This window comes from Sorex fumeus, unplaced genomic scaffold (genome assembly GCF_029834395.1).
Source record: "Sorex fumeus unplaced genomic scaffold, SorFum_2.1 ptg000007l, whole genome shotgun sequence".
NCBI classification, from domain to species: Eukaryota; Metazoa; Chordata; class Mammalia; order Eulipotyphla; family Soricidae; genus Sorex; species Sorex fumeus.
In genome coordinates, this window is record NW_026606064.1 from 62,728,342 (window position 1) to 62,741,002 (window position 12,661).

Here is a 12,661-nt window from a genome sequence, read left to right on the forward strand (position 1 = left end):
AATTGCTCCTTCTAATTTAACTATTAAAACATGTTCTTTACAATTTTTAAATATATTTCTTCATAGAGGTAGTTCTTCAGGAAAATGAAACAATCTTTAACAAAGACAAATTATGTCAGGAATGCCATCTTGTGGTTGAGAGTAGTTCATTACATCCATAGGAACTTTCAGTGACAATCTTAAATTTGGAAACAAAACTAATAAGGTTGGAAAGATAGTACAGTGGGAAAGGTGCTTGCCTTGCCACAGGCAGAACCTGGGTTCATGGCACCCTGTACAGTCCTCTGAGCCACACCAGATGTAATCTTCCTGAGCACTGCCAGGTATAGGCCCCTAAACCAAACTAAACAAAAATAAAGCACCTCATAAATTCACGGATTTAAATCACGATAAACATAGTTATTACAAAGAAAAGAAACTTAATATTTACATTAGTTGCATGCAGCTTCAGTTCATCAAATAGTTGTTTTGTTTTTGAAATTTTTTCAGTTTGGGGGCCACTCCCACTGGTGTTCAGGGGCTACTCCTTAAATGCTTGGATGTTGCAGAGCAGGGAAAAAACCCAGGCCTCCTGCTTGTAGAGTATCTTTCCAGTTACAAAACAGACAATATTGAGAGGCAACAGAGACTGTACTGGAATGGATTCCAAAAGATAAAGATATCTTTATTCATAGACTTCTATTACAACTATTCAGGGGCCAGAAAGCTAGGACAGGGTTGAGGGTACTTGCTTGCAAGCAGCTAACACTGGTTCGATCCGTGGCACCCACGTCCCATAGGAGTGACACCTAAGCACAGAGTCAGGGATAAACTCGGAGCACTACCAGGTACAGTTCCGAATGCCAATAAATAACTATTCAAATATCGCAAATTTTAGAAATATTTCAGCATTTTATTAAAGCATTCATTCAGTAGTTCCATTATTTCATCCTGAACTAAAACCATGTATCTGGATCTTCAAACTAAGCCATCTTAATTATGAACATCCCAAGGAAACAGAGGACAGAGCACTTACCTAATTTGGATGGTGCAGATCCATAATTATAGTCCAAAGTGGAGCTCAAGATGGGCTCCCTATATGCCCCTATATGAAGAGATGTACTTACTACTTACTCATACAAATTAACCATTTAAGTGGTGACTGAGCTTTCTGGTCAACCGTCTATGTAACTAAACTGGTTCCAACAGTAGTACTTAAGCGTCATGTTTAACTATTTTTGCTAAATTGAATACCAGACATTCTGGTGCACCTACAGGGGAATATAAGGGAAAGAAACTAACATAACCCTCCTGAGTGCACAGCACAAAGGACATAGCACAATCAGAGCTCACAGAGAGCCAGGCATTCTTTTTCTAGATAAAGGATGAAAGGAGCATGTATCCATAGAAAACTCAGTCCTGGACGCTAGGCTACCAAAATTCCCAAAGATAATACATGTGAATATAAACATGCTTACATAAAAGAAACAAGATTCAGGCCAGAGCAATAGTACAGAGGATGGGGCACTAGCTTTGCACAAAGTCGACCCAGGTTCAATTCCAAACATCCCATATGGCCCCTCATGCACTGGCAGGAGTAATTCCTTAGAGCAGAGCCAGGAGTAAGCCCTGAGCATTGTCAGATGTAGCCCCCAAACCAAACAACAACAACAACAACAAAAACCAAGATTCTACTGTTATCCCAATCAGCTTTTGTAGTTTATTGCATGCTTATCACCGGGGTGGGGTGGGGGGGAATTTACTCTGAAAACTTTTATATGAATTGGTTTTGTATTAGTTTTTCCACATGACCCTTCAGGACATTCACATCTGCTGCACACACCTGGTATTCCATTTTCTCCTGCTGTTTTGTTCTTTCTAATAAAGCCTCATGTGGTGGAGGTAATGCATTATATGAACTTAGTAAATAAAGCTGACTTGATGAAGTTTGGTTAATTTCTTCAATCTTTAAAGCCTTCATGATAGCAGGTGCAAATTTTGAGTAATGAGCTGTAGATGAAATAATCACAGGGCAAGTTTTATCTTGCATTCTGTCTGCAACCACTTTTGCAACAGCTGTGTGGGGATCCAAAATATACCCCGAAGTATTGTAGGTCGAGTGGATAGCTCCAAGGCAGTCACCCTCAGCGCACCAGTCAGCTACAAAATCCTGCTGAAGTTTCTCCATTAAGATCTTTTCTATGTGGAAGTGATGCTGCTCTTCTAACTGACTAAATAATTTTGTCACTAAGTGTCCATCTTTATTAGCCATCAAGTATAAATGCCGTTCCAAATTTGAAGGTTTGAGAATATCAATTGCCGGTGAAAAGGTTTGTGCTAATTTTCTTTTCCTTAGATCATAATGTCCTGTTTTAATAAAATCTGTCAAAACACGGTTCTGATTAGAGGCACAAATAAATCTTCGAATAGGGATTCCCATCATTTTGGCATACACCGCTGCTAAAATGTTACCAAAGTTTCCTGTGGGAATACAGACATCAACTGGGCTTCCAAAAGAAATAAATCCTTGGCTGACAAGATCAAGATATGAAGAAGCATGATAAACTACTTGGGGAAGCAGTCGACCCCAGTTTATGGAATTCGCTGAACTTAAGATGGTTCCATATTCCACAGCAAGAAAGCCAGTAAAATCACTATCTTGAAACATTCTTTTTACAGCTGTCTGACAAAAATCGAAGTCTGACCTGACACCCACTGCCCAGCCATTTTCCTTCTGACTGCCAATTATTTGTGCTTTTTGAAATTCACTTACCCCATTCTCTGGGAAAAATGTGACCACAGCTATTCTCTGCTTGTCACGCTTATTAAGCCTACTAAACCCATTTAAGACAGCACTCCCAGTGTCTCCAGAAGTAGCTACAAGTATCATATAATTACAAGTTGGTGGGATACAATGTGCAAAAAGATGAGGCATAAGTTGTAAGGACAGATCTTTAAATGATCCTGTTGGTCCATGAAACAACTCCAGGATGAACTGGTTGTTTGAAAGATGCCTGATAGGGGCAACTTTTGAGCAGGCGAAGTTTTCCGCATAAGCAGTTTCAATCATTTCTCCCAACCTGGCAGCAGGGATGTCAGCAGGATGGATACACTTCTCCAGTAGTACCTGTGCTCTTTCTATGTATGTTGCTCCTACTAGTCTCCTCCACTCACCGGCATTTAATTTTGGAAACTCCTTCTCGGGGACAAAGAGGCCACCATCAGAAGCTAGCCCCTCGATCACAGCTTCAGAAAAGAACTTGGTTGAAATGTTTTGTTTACAATCTTCAGTCCAACTGTGTCTTGTGGAAGTGAATGTTTCTGAGTCAGCATCTTGGTACCTTTTCAGTGTAATAAGCACTTTGTCAGCTATCTCCTCTGGGGACTCCCCACTTTCACAAAATACACGAGTGTCATACCACTTCTTATAATACTGTCTTCTATGTTTAAGTAAGTCTTTCATAGATGTTTCAGAATTCTGGGCTACAATCCTAGTAACTTGCATAATGCTCAGACGATTAATTAAATCTATTAGTGGTATATCCAGGTATACAACTATTCCATTTTTCTTTAGATGCCACATGCTGACATCATGAATTGGATTGGACCCAGTAAGGGAAATCACACTTCCAGATGCAGAGAAGTTTAACACGGCTTTTCCTTCCTCTTCTAAAAATTGCTCACTACCGACTTCCTGTAATTTTTCAGACACACTCATATTCCATGTTTTTTCAAGGATATCATCATTCACATCTATGACACAACAGCCCAGTTTCTGACCTATTATTCTGCCTACTGTTGTTTTCCCAGCACCAGGCGCTCCCATCAGGATAATATTTTTGTCTCCAATGAGAGAGTGGGTTGAGTGCCATGACTTCCTTGATTTTGCAAATGCAAGTGTTCTTGAAAGAAATTGCTGTGCGTGTTTATCTGTTTTAAAAGGTACACTAGAAAAACATTTCTGTATTATTTGTTTCAGGTGCTGTTTTCGGTTAAAGTGGAGCATTGTCCTTCCACTTTTCTGCCCAAGCCAAGCTAAAAATTGCTTTAGCCCTTTTCAAAACATAAGAACAAAACAAAACAAAAAAAGAGTTGGTTACTAATTTCAAAAGGCTTAAAATTTCAATAGGATTGAATGTAATGATGCCCAAATATATAACTTAAAGAATCTTTCTAATGTATAAGACATTAGCAAAATATCCCAACACAAATTACTACACATTACCTTCAAAAGCTTTAAAAATCTCAAGACACAGTTCAGATAGAGAAGGGAGCACCAAATAAAGGATGTTTGGAGGATCCTCCCAGGAGGGGAGATGCATGTGGAAAGTAGACTATGGACTGAACATGTTTGCCACTCAATGCCTCTTTTGCAGACCACAACACCCAAAAGGAGAGAGAGAACACAGGGGATTGCCCTGCCACAGAGACAGGGGGGATGGGGGGATGGGGGTGGGAGGGATATTATCCATGGTGGTGGAAAATGGGCACTGGTGGAGGGATGGGTATCTGATCATTGTATAATTGAAACCAAAGCACAAAAAATTGTAAATCTACAACTTTAAAAAAAATAAAATAAAATAAAGGGGAAAAAAAAAAAAAAAAAAAAAAAAAAAAAATCTCAAGACACTTAATGATCAGAGTTTAAAAGTTAAAATGATGAACAGCATAAACTTTATTGAGAAAACTTGGCATCATAAGTGCTTTTATAAAAAAGAACACTAAATAAAATTAGAAATTAGTACACATTTTCCTTTAATAAAACCATAGTTCATGGTTTACTGATTCAAAATTATTTAAACAAGGATTATTTGAACACGCTGTTTACTTGCTAAAACAATATTCTATATATTTCATTTATCTTTACTTATATGAACATGTAAATAGACTAATGTGTTACAAGTTTCTTTGATATAAACTCACAGCATAAAAACAGAATAAATGAACATATTTGCTAACAAAATGTTTTAAGTTGCTTTCCAAACTATAGGGCAAAGGCAAGACATCTTTTTACTTTATGTGCCTTTTACTCTTTAAAAAAATGATTATTACATATTTAAGGGGTGGAGCCACCCCAGCAACTCAGAGATCACTCCTGCCAATATCTGTTCTGGAGGAATAAGTCTGATAATTTACTGGTGCTCAGGTCCCAAGATGCAGAGCTGTTCTGGCCAGAGGTTCAAGGGGCTACTACAGCCATCCAGGCAGTAGTGGGTGGTAAGTGGTGCTGGGGGTTGAATTTGGTTTTGCATGCATACTTGAGTGCCCCAGGCCCTAGCAGATTTTTTTATGCTGAAAGCCTTAAAAAAGGTTAAAGTGAAAGACAGTTGTATTCAAATGGCTCAGAGAAATGGATAATTAGCAGGAAAGTCAAAGGTTACATATTTTATAACTTTATTTACCATCACTTAAGTGCCTGTACTCTACATCAGTAAAGTTTAACTCAAATTCCAGATTCCAGAGAAAGAGAGCCAAAAAACTCAAGAATGTCTCCAATGATGAGAGGAAAATATTATTCTAACATTCAAAGAAGCACAATTCACTCTACTTGTCATATCACTATCTTTGGAATTATAATTACCATGAAAACACCAATTTGAAAATCCAATTTTTTTGTTTTATATAAAATAAATTCTACAATGTTTAAGTTAATTATAATAACTCTATAGACCAGGACTTTCCACAAGTTCTATAGCAAAACTGATATGCAACGAACTCATATTAAAAATTAAGACAGTCCCATGTTTATGGAAAACATTAATTATGCTACTGACACTTTTATAATTAAACATTTAAACCATTTTAAGCTAGCACTGAATTTAACTTACAAGTCAAGTTAGAATAGTCATGAGAAGGAATACATTTCCTTATTTGGCTTTTCAACTTGTATGTGCTGTGTTTAACTTCGACTGCTTGTAAACATGACACACAGGAACCAATCTTAGATGAAGAGTTTGTTGATGGGGAGGAAAAACATCAACCTTTGGAAGAAAAAGAAAATGAATTCTGCAATAAAAAAAAATCAAGTCATTCATAACTGCATACAGTACCATAAAATTCAACAGTGCTTAAAACATCCATCTGAAAATTTCAAATTACAGAAAAATAATAAACTTGTTTCCCCAGAAGAGACATTTTTAAAATTCAACATGTGTCCTATCATACAAATTTTTCTAAGCAGTACTAAAGAAGTTTATGGAATCAAGCAATATAAAAGCTAATAAGGTAAATCATTCACAATGCCATCTAAATGATTTACCTGCATGTTTAGTGATCAGAGTGAAAAGAACAGTATACTAAAGCTATGGAATAAATGCCTGGATTACTATTTAAGCACTCTTTTTTTTTAAATTTTATTTTTATTTTTTTATTAGTGAAACACCATGAGGTACAGTTGTAGATTTACTATTTTTTGTGCTTGGGTTTCGATTATACAATGATCAGATACCCATCCCTCCACCAGTGCCCATTTTCCACTATTTTAGCACTCTTAACCATCTGTATCATATGTGATCGAAGACAATATCTACTGTAATAGGTACAAATGGAGCATCTGCCATATTCGTCCTCTCTTAGCTACTTGAATGCCTCTATCATTTCAAATTTCAAAGCACTTCTTAGTGGTTGCTTATAGGAATATTTATATATAAGGTAATATGAATAATCGCTCAGTAGCAATGATTTAAAATATATAAAAGCTTAGACTCTGGTGAGTCTTTATTTTTTAAGATTTGGTTTGTTTATAAACCTTCAGGGAAAATAATAGTATTTATCCGTGAATTGATACTTGTTTTGCCAGGCACAGTCTAATACTCAAAAAGTGTATATCTGAACGATATGAGCAGTTTCTTTTTAAACTAAATGTTAGTACTGTACTTTTAAAACTAGCTATTTTGAGGTACCAATTAATTACCTGTCCAGAAAGGTTTGTTTATATATTAGTGTTTTATTTCTTCGCATGTTATTTTGTAATATCTGACTTAACTACATAATACTTGAGTAGATTTTTTTTATGGACACTAAAGTTATTAAACTTTTTCTTCCATTTTACCTTGGCAGTTATAATGCTGAACAATTTAAGAGATTGCATACAAAATTGTTAATTTCACCTTTTGTAATCCTGCCCTTTGTTGAATTAAAACAGAAAATTCATTATTATCTTACCACAAAAATATTCCTAAAACTAACAGAAGAAAATGAAGTGTTGTAACATATAACACTACCAATCTTGAAAAAAAATAAAGATGAATTCTAAGCTACAAAATTTGTTTTGTAACATTTAGCACAAACTAATTTTAGGGTTACAACATCCCTTTTAAGCAAACCAAAAGAAAAGAGAAGATTGCATGTTTCTAACGTTTGTAAAATGGGTTTTTAAGAGGTAGTTGTTTCTCAATATTCATGGCAGTTATGGTCTATAAACCTACTGACTCAACAAAAATTATTGGGCCCAAGACATAGTTCAGTGGGTAGGGTCTTACAGCCTTAAGATTACCCCACCCCGACACCGGTCCTGCCAGGAGTGATCCCTGAGCACCCTCCAGGTGTGGCCCAAAAACTATAAAAACAAAACAATCCCAAAAGAAATCAAACCACTGCTCCTAGAGCATACACAGACTTCGGTTCCTCTGAGTCTCTGGTCACATTTTTGCCAACAAATCAGTATGCAGCATGGTTTTGCATGGTTTGTGCCTCCCTTTAAGGATGCCTTCTTTAATGTATGCATTGTTGATTCCTTACCATTGAATTCACAGCCAATGATCACTGTCACTGTCCTCCTGTTGTTCATTGATTTGCTCGAGCGGGCCCAGTAATATCTTTATTGTGACAATTGTTACTGTGTTTGGCATATCAAATATTTGCCATGTGGGTGAGATACTCTTGGTAGCATGCCGGGCTCTCTGAGAGGGACGGAGGAATCGAACTCAGGTCAGTCAAGTTGGCTGCTTAAAAGGCAAATGGTCTACGCGCTGTGCTATCTCTCCAGCCCACAGCCAATGATACCCTACTAATTCTTGAATACAAAGCTTACTGACCACATTCTCCCCTTGCTATCCTTAGGAAAAATAGGCAGCACTCCAGCATCTGATTATGGGCCTATTAAACATCAAAACCAAGGCACAAAAAACGCAAATTACATGCCACTGAATAGAAAGGAAAAGGAACATCTGTTTACAGGATGAGAGCTGAGACAAGAAGGAAGAGTACCTTATCTGATCTCAGTTGTGGACATGCAAACAGTAACACAAACTTCTCATCCTCAAGTACATGTCTGTGAAGGTGCATGTCCAAAGTACTGTAGGCACCAATTTGAGGGCTATAAACAAATATAAATCAGCAGAAATGACAAACATGTAGCTACAAATCACTTCTAAAATATTTCCAAGTCATTTTTACATGTTTCATTTATTAATATTTTGGTATGTTTTTCCATTAAATGGTTCTGGATAAATTCAGTCAAAGGTTTTATAAAATCATTTCCGATTATGTGTCAGAAAAGGAGAAAAATATCTAAGGATCAAATCTCTTGGCCATAAAGTAAAGGTAAGGTAAAGGTAAAGGTCCTCCCGTTGATCATCGATTTGCTCGAGCGGGCCCAGTAACGTCTCCATTGGAGACTTTGTTGTTACTGTGTCTGGCATATTGAATACTCTCGGTAGCTTGCCGGGCTCTCCGAGGCCATAAAGTATTCAGGCTTATTGTAATACTAAAGAGCTCAACTTTTTAAAATTTTATTTATTTATTTATTTTTTGCTTTTTGGGTCACACCTAGTGATGCACAGGGGTTACTCCTGGCTGTGCTCAGGGGACCATATGAGATGCTGGGAATCGAACCTGCACTGGCCATGGGCAAGGCAAACGCCCTACCCGCTGTGCTATCGCTCCAGCTGCCTCAACATTTCTTTTTACGGCCAAGTTCTATAAAAAAATAAAATTTAGTTAGTAACTTCTCAAAATACAAAAGATGTATACAACTCCATTACACATTAGTGATTTTTTAAAATTATATTTTGGTTTTTGGGTCATACCTGGCAATACTCAGGCACTCAGGGATATGGCACTCAGTCCTTTGAGCTCTCTCTGATCCACACATCGTTGACTGAGGTAGGGGGAGAAAGACAGGTGTGTGTGTGGGGGGGGGGGGGGGAGGTTTCTACAGTGGCCAGCTGTGCTCGGGCTATTCTTAGATCTGTGGTCAGGAGTAATCCCGTGGTGCTGATGGGGGAGGAGGGTTGAGGACCTTATGTGGTGCCAGGGACAGCAGCATGCAAGACAAGCAACTTATCGCCTATACTATCTCTCCAGCCCCACTATTAGTGATTTTTAGTTTTCTGACTTAAGTGGAGGGTTTTAACCTATTCATTCCAGCTAATATATTTTAAACATAAAAGACACTTGCTATTTAAACAGATCAGTGAAAAGATAAAGATGTTAGTGTCATAGCGAAAACTTTAAAAAACACAGACCATAAGTAATTAATTGAAGTACCAGTGTGACCACAAACACAGAATTTCACAATTTTATTGTGGCAAACTGATCAAAACAGAATAAAAAATTTATAAGGGGAAAAACTACAGAAAATGGTTTTTAAATACATTTCCTAATCATGCTAAGTTATTTTAGAGATATATAGTTCTTTTCCAAAACACATGCTTGCTTAATGTTTTGCTACTTCGCCACTGATAATCAAAAATCAAATATTCTATTATGAATATTTTCAAGATTGGCTAAGAAAACATTTTAATTTATAAAATCACCTAGCATTCAATTCTCTCAGGAAACTGATAAAGCCCCATTTCAACAAAATGATTTAGCAAATCACCAATTTAAAATATTTGTAATCAGATACTCTTCCAAGATAAAACAGGACATGGAACTCTGAAAATTATTTCATGATGTGAACTGGAATGAACTTCTGTAAAAAGTTCTATGGTTTTGTCATTTTAGTAATGCAACCTCCTGAACATTATCAGAATTTTCAATTATTATCTTACATAGATAGATCCTGGTTTTGAAAAAAAAGTGTTGTTTTTTTTTTTAATGTAGGAGCATTACTATTTGTTCAGTCATTGATTAGGCTGAATTGAGCATGGTAAAAAAAATAAGCGTTTTAAATTACTTCAATTCTACCAGAGTTTTCAACTACTGAAATTATAGAGGGCATAATCTAGCCAAGGAGAAGTGATGATCTGTGTTCAACTACCAAGCAAAACCTCTTAGGAAGCCCTGAGTCCAAATCAGCTCCTCCCTCTCTGGAGCAGATGATGCCAAGCCCTACAATGAAAAGCACAATTTCACAAGTCCACCACTTATCTGTGACTTTTTATTTTCTTATTTCCAAAGCTTTTCCTGTTATTTTTTTGTTGCAGGCTATTATGTATTTAATTCTATAACCTATATGAATGTATAAATTCTATAACCTATAAGAATACTGTACAGCATGTCTCTCGAGGGTTTACTTTCCTCCCAGTTGTCTCATATATATATATATATATATATATATATATATATAAAACATTATTCTACTGGTGCCCGCTGTAGCAAATCGATGAACAAGGGGAAGACAGTGCTACAGTGCTACATTATTCTTCTAAACAGGTAAACATCTTTAGCCAAAAAAGGGAAAACTTACTTGTATGCAAAATTATTCAAGTGTTCATGCAAAGTGTAGCCCAAAGGTCAAACTAGACAAATTACAGGGTTTTTTGAAGGGTTTTTTGAAAGTTTAAGTTCATGGGTACATAACTACTCAAAGGTATCACCTTTGGCTGCTTTTGAGCTACAATGTAAGCAGGAGAAACCACCTGACCTACAAAGGCCTAACTTATATTTAGCCCTTTCAGAGAAATTTCCTTATCTTCTGACGGTATACCAGTATCAATTCCCTGCATGCAAAGGAGAAAGCACAGTACTAGGTTATTTGCCTTGTGTGCAGCCTGCCCAGCTGAGCCCGGTTGGGTTCCTCCGCCCCTCTTGGAGAGCCCTGCAAGGTACCGAGAGTATCTCGCCCACACAGCAAAGTCTGGCAAGCTACTCTTGACATATTCAATATGCCAAACATAGTAACAAGTCTCAAAATGGAGACATTACTGGCCCGCTGGAGCAAATCGATGAACAATGGGAGAACGGTGTTTTTAAAGTGTTTTATGCAAACGGGAACAAAAATTTTCTTTAACAATATCATCATTCTGAGTAAATAGCAGAAATGAGATGTCCTTTGTAAACACTTTCAAAAGGCAAGCAAAATTACTAACTAGGTAAAGTTGTTTCCCATGATTTAACGACTTCATTGTGACCCTAAGCTAAACATGCTACTGTTGTGATGCTAAGGTGTTTCAGTAAATCAAAATCAATACATCAGCCTTGTGGAATGACTGTATTCAGTAATACGAGGAATACAATTCTAGCAGAGGCGAGTTGGTGCCTACTAAGTGGAGAAATGATGCTTTGCTCTTAATGACTGCACAAAGTCCCAACGTGCTCCCACTAATTAGAAAAAATCTGTAAGCTTTGCCAGTGACTCGCAGTATCATTCTGAGCCCTTAGTTCACCTTATCATGTACTGGGAACAGCTCCCCAGCGAATTTTTCTCTATACAGGCTAACTAACCACAAAATCCCAAACAAAGTATCCTCAAAGGAGAAACGCAACGGGCCAAGTGGTATATACGTATCAAATTGTTTTGGAAAACAATTCCAACGCATGCAAAGAAAACCGGAGCATCATCCTTTAGGTGTCATTCCTCTGAAATGAAAAGAATCGTTAAAAACCTGTGATTTTTTTTTAAAAAATCGTTTAAATCTGATTTTTTAAAAATTTATTATCTAATGAAATTCATCTGGCCCCCAAAGAAGTCAAACCTATCCAAGAAGCTAACCTATTTAGGCAGAATTAAAAAAAAAAAAAAAGACGTAACCATGCCTCGATTCGTCTCAGCAGCCTGCCAGAGGGCAGTTCAAAATCGGGGTGCTCTTGACATCTGTGCTCCCCCCAGTCAAAGTGGCCTCTGGGGAGGGGGGCGGAACTTTTCGTCTTAACCCCTTTTCCCAACCGAATTAGCGGACTGTCCTCTCTAACGCCTTGGCCAGCTCGGGAGGGGACGCAGCTCCCAACAGAAGGAAATTCCCCCCAAGAGACGCCGGACCCAGAGCAACCCAAGGCCCTTTCAACGGTTTCTCCTTCCGGGTGACGCTCACGCGCCGGGATGCCAAGTCCACATGTCAAGGGAGCCAAGACGAAGGAGAGGCCCGAAGGGAAGTTGGACAGAGCGCGGCGGAGGGCGGCTGAGGCCGGCCGAGCACGGGGGGAAGGGCGGCGGGGAGGGCGCGGGGTCACGGCGCGACAGGTGGGCGTGGGCGGCACTTCCGGCCGCTCCCGAGCCTGCGCGGGTGCGCGGGGCCACGGGAAGGGGAGGTGAGGGCCGGGAAGCATGCTCGGGAGCCGTTTGCAGGTTCCTTTCTTTCTCCTCAAATAACTCACCAAGAAAACCACACTGAGAAGACGGGGACAAGGGGGAGGAAGTGGGAAGGAAGAGTCCAGGAACCGCGAAGTGTCGTCTCGGGGACGGACGCCCGCACTTCAGGCGCTAGTCCCGGGTCCCCACAACCCACGCTCGAAGCCGCCTGGGCTCCGACCCGCCCCCTCGCGCAGCAGCCTCTGCGCCTGCGCCGCTGCGGCACGA

At 38.7% G+C, this 12,661-nt stretch overlaps 1 protein-coding gene across 4 annotated transcripts; it reads right to left on the minus strand.

The window, feature by feature from the left end:
* Nucleotides 1-1,685: 1,685 nt before the first annotated feature.
* On the minus strand, nucleotides 1,686-12,608 carry THNSL1 (threonine synthase like 1). 4 transcript variants are annotated; one of them, XM_056132336.1, is made up of 4 exons: nucleotides 12,460-12,608; nucleotides 8,188-8,296; nucleotides 5,808-5,960; nucleotides 1,686-4,032 (listed from the first exon to the last, which is right to left on the minus strand). In XM_056132336.1, the coding sequence occupies exon 4, from the start codon at nucleotides 3,983-3,985 to the stop codon at nucleotides 1,754-1,756; it is 2,232 nt and encodes a 743-aa protein (XP_055988311.1). In that variant the 5' UTR covers nucleotides 3,986-4,032; nucleotides 5,808-5,960; nucleotides 8,188-8,296; nucleotides 12,460-12,608; the 3' UTR covers nucleotides 1,686-1,753. The 4 variants fall into 4 exon arrangements, with proteins under 4 accessions (XP_055988311.1, XP_055988318.1, XP_055988326.1 ...); XM_056132343.1 differs by lacking the exon at nucleotides 12,460-12,608 and adding an exon at nucleotides 10,613-10,689; XM_056132351.1 differs by lacking the exon at nucleotides 12,460-12,608 and adding an exon at nucleotides 9,009-9,024.
* Between the last annotated feature and the right edge of the window lie 53 nt (nucleotides 12,609-12,661).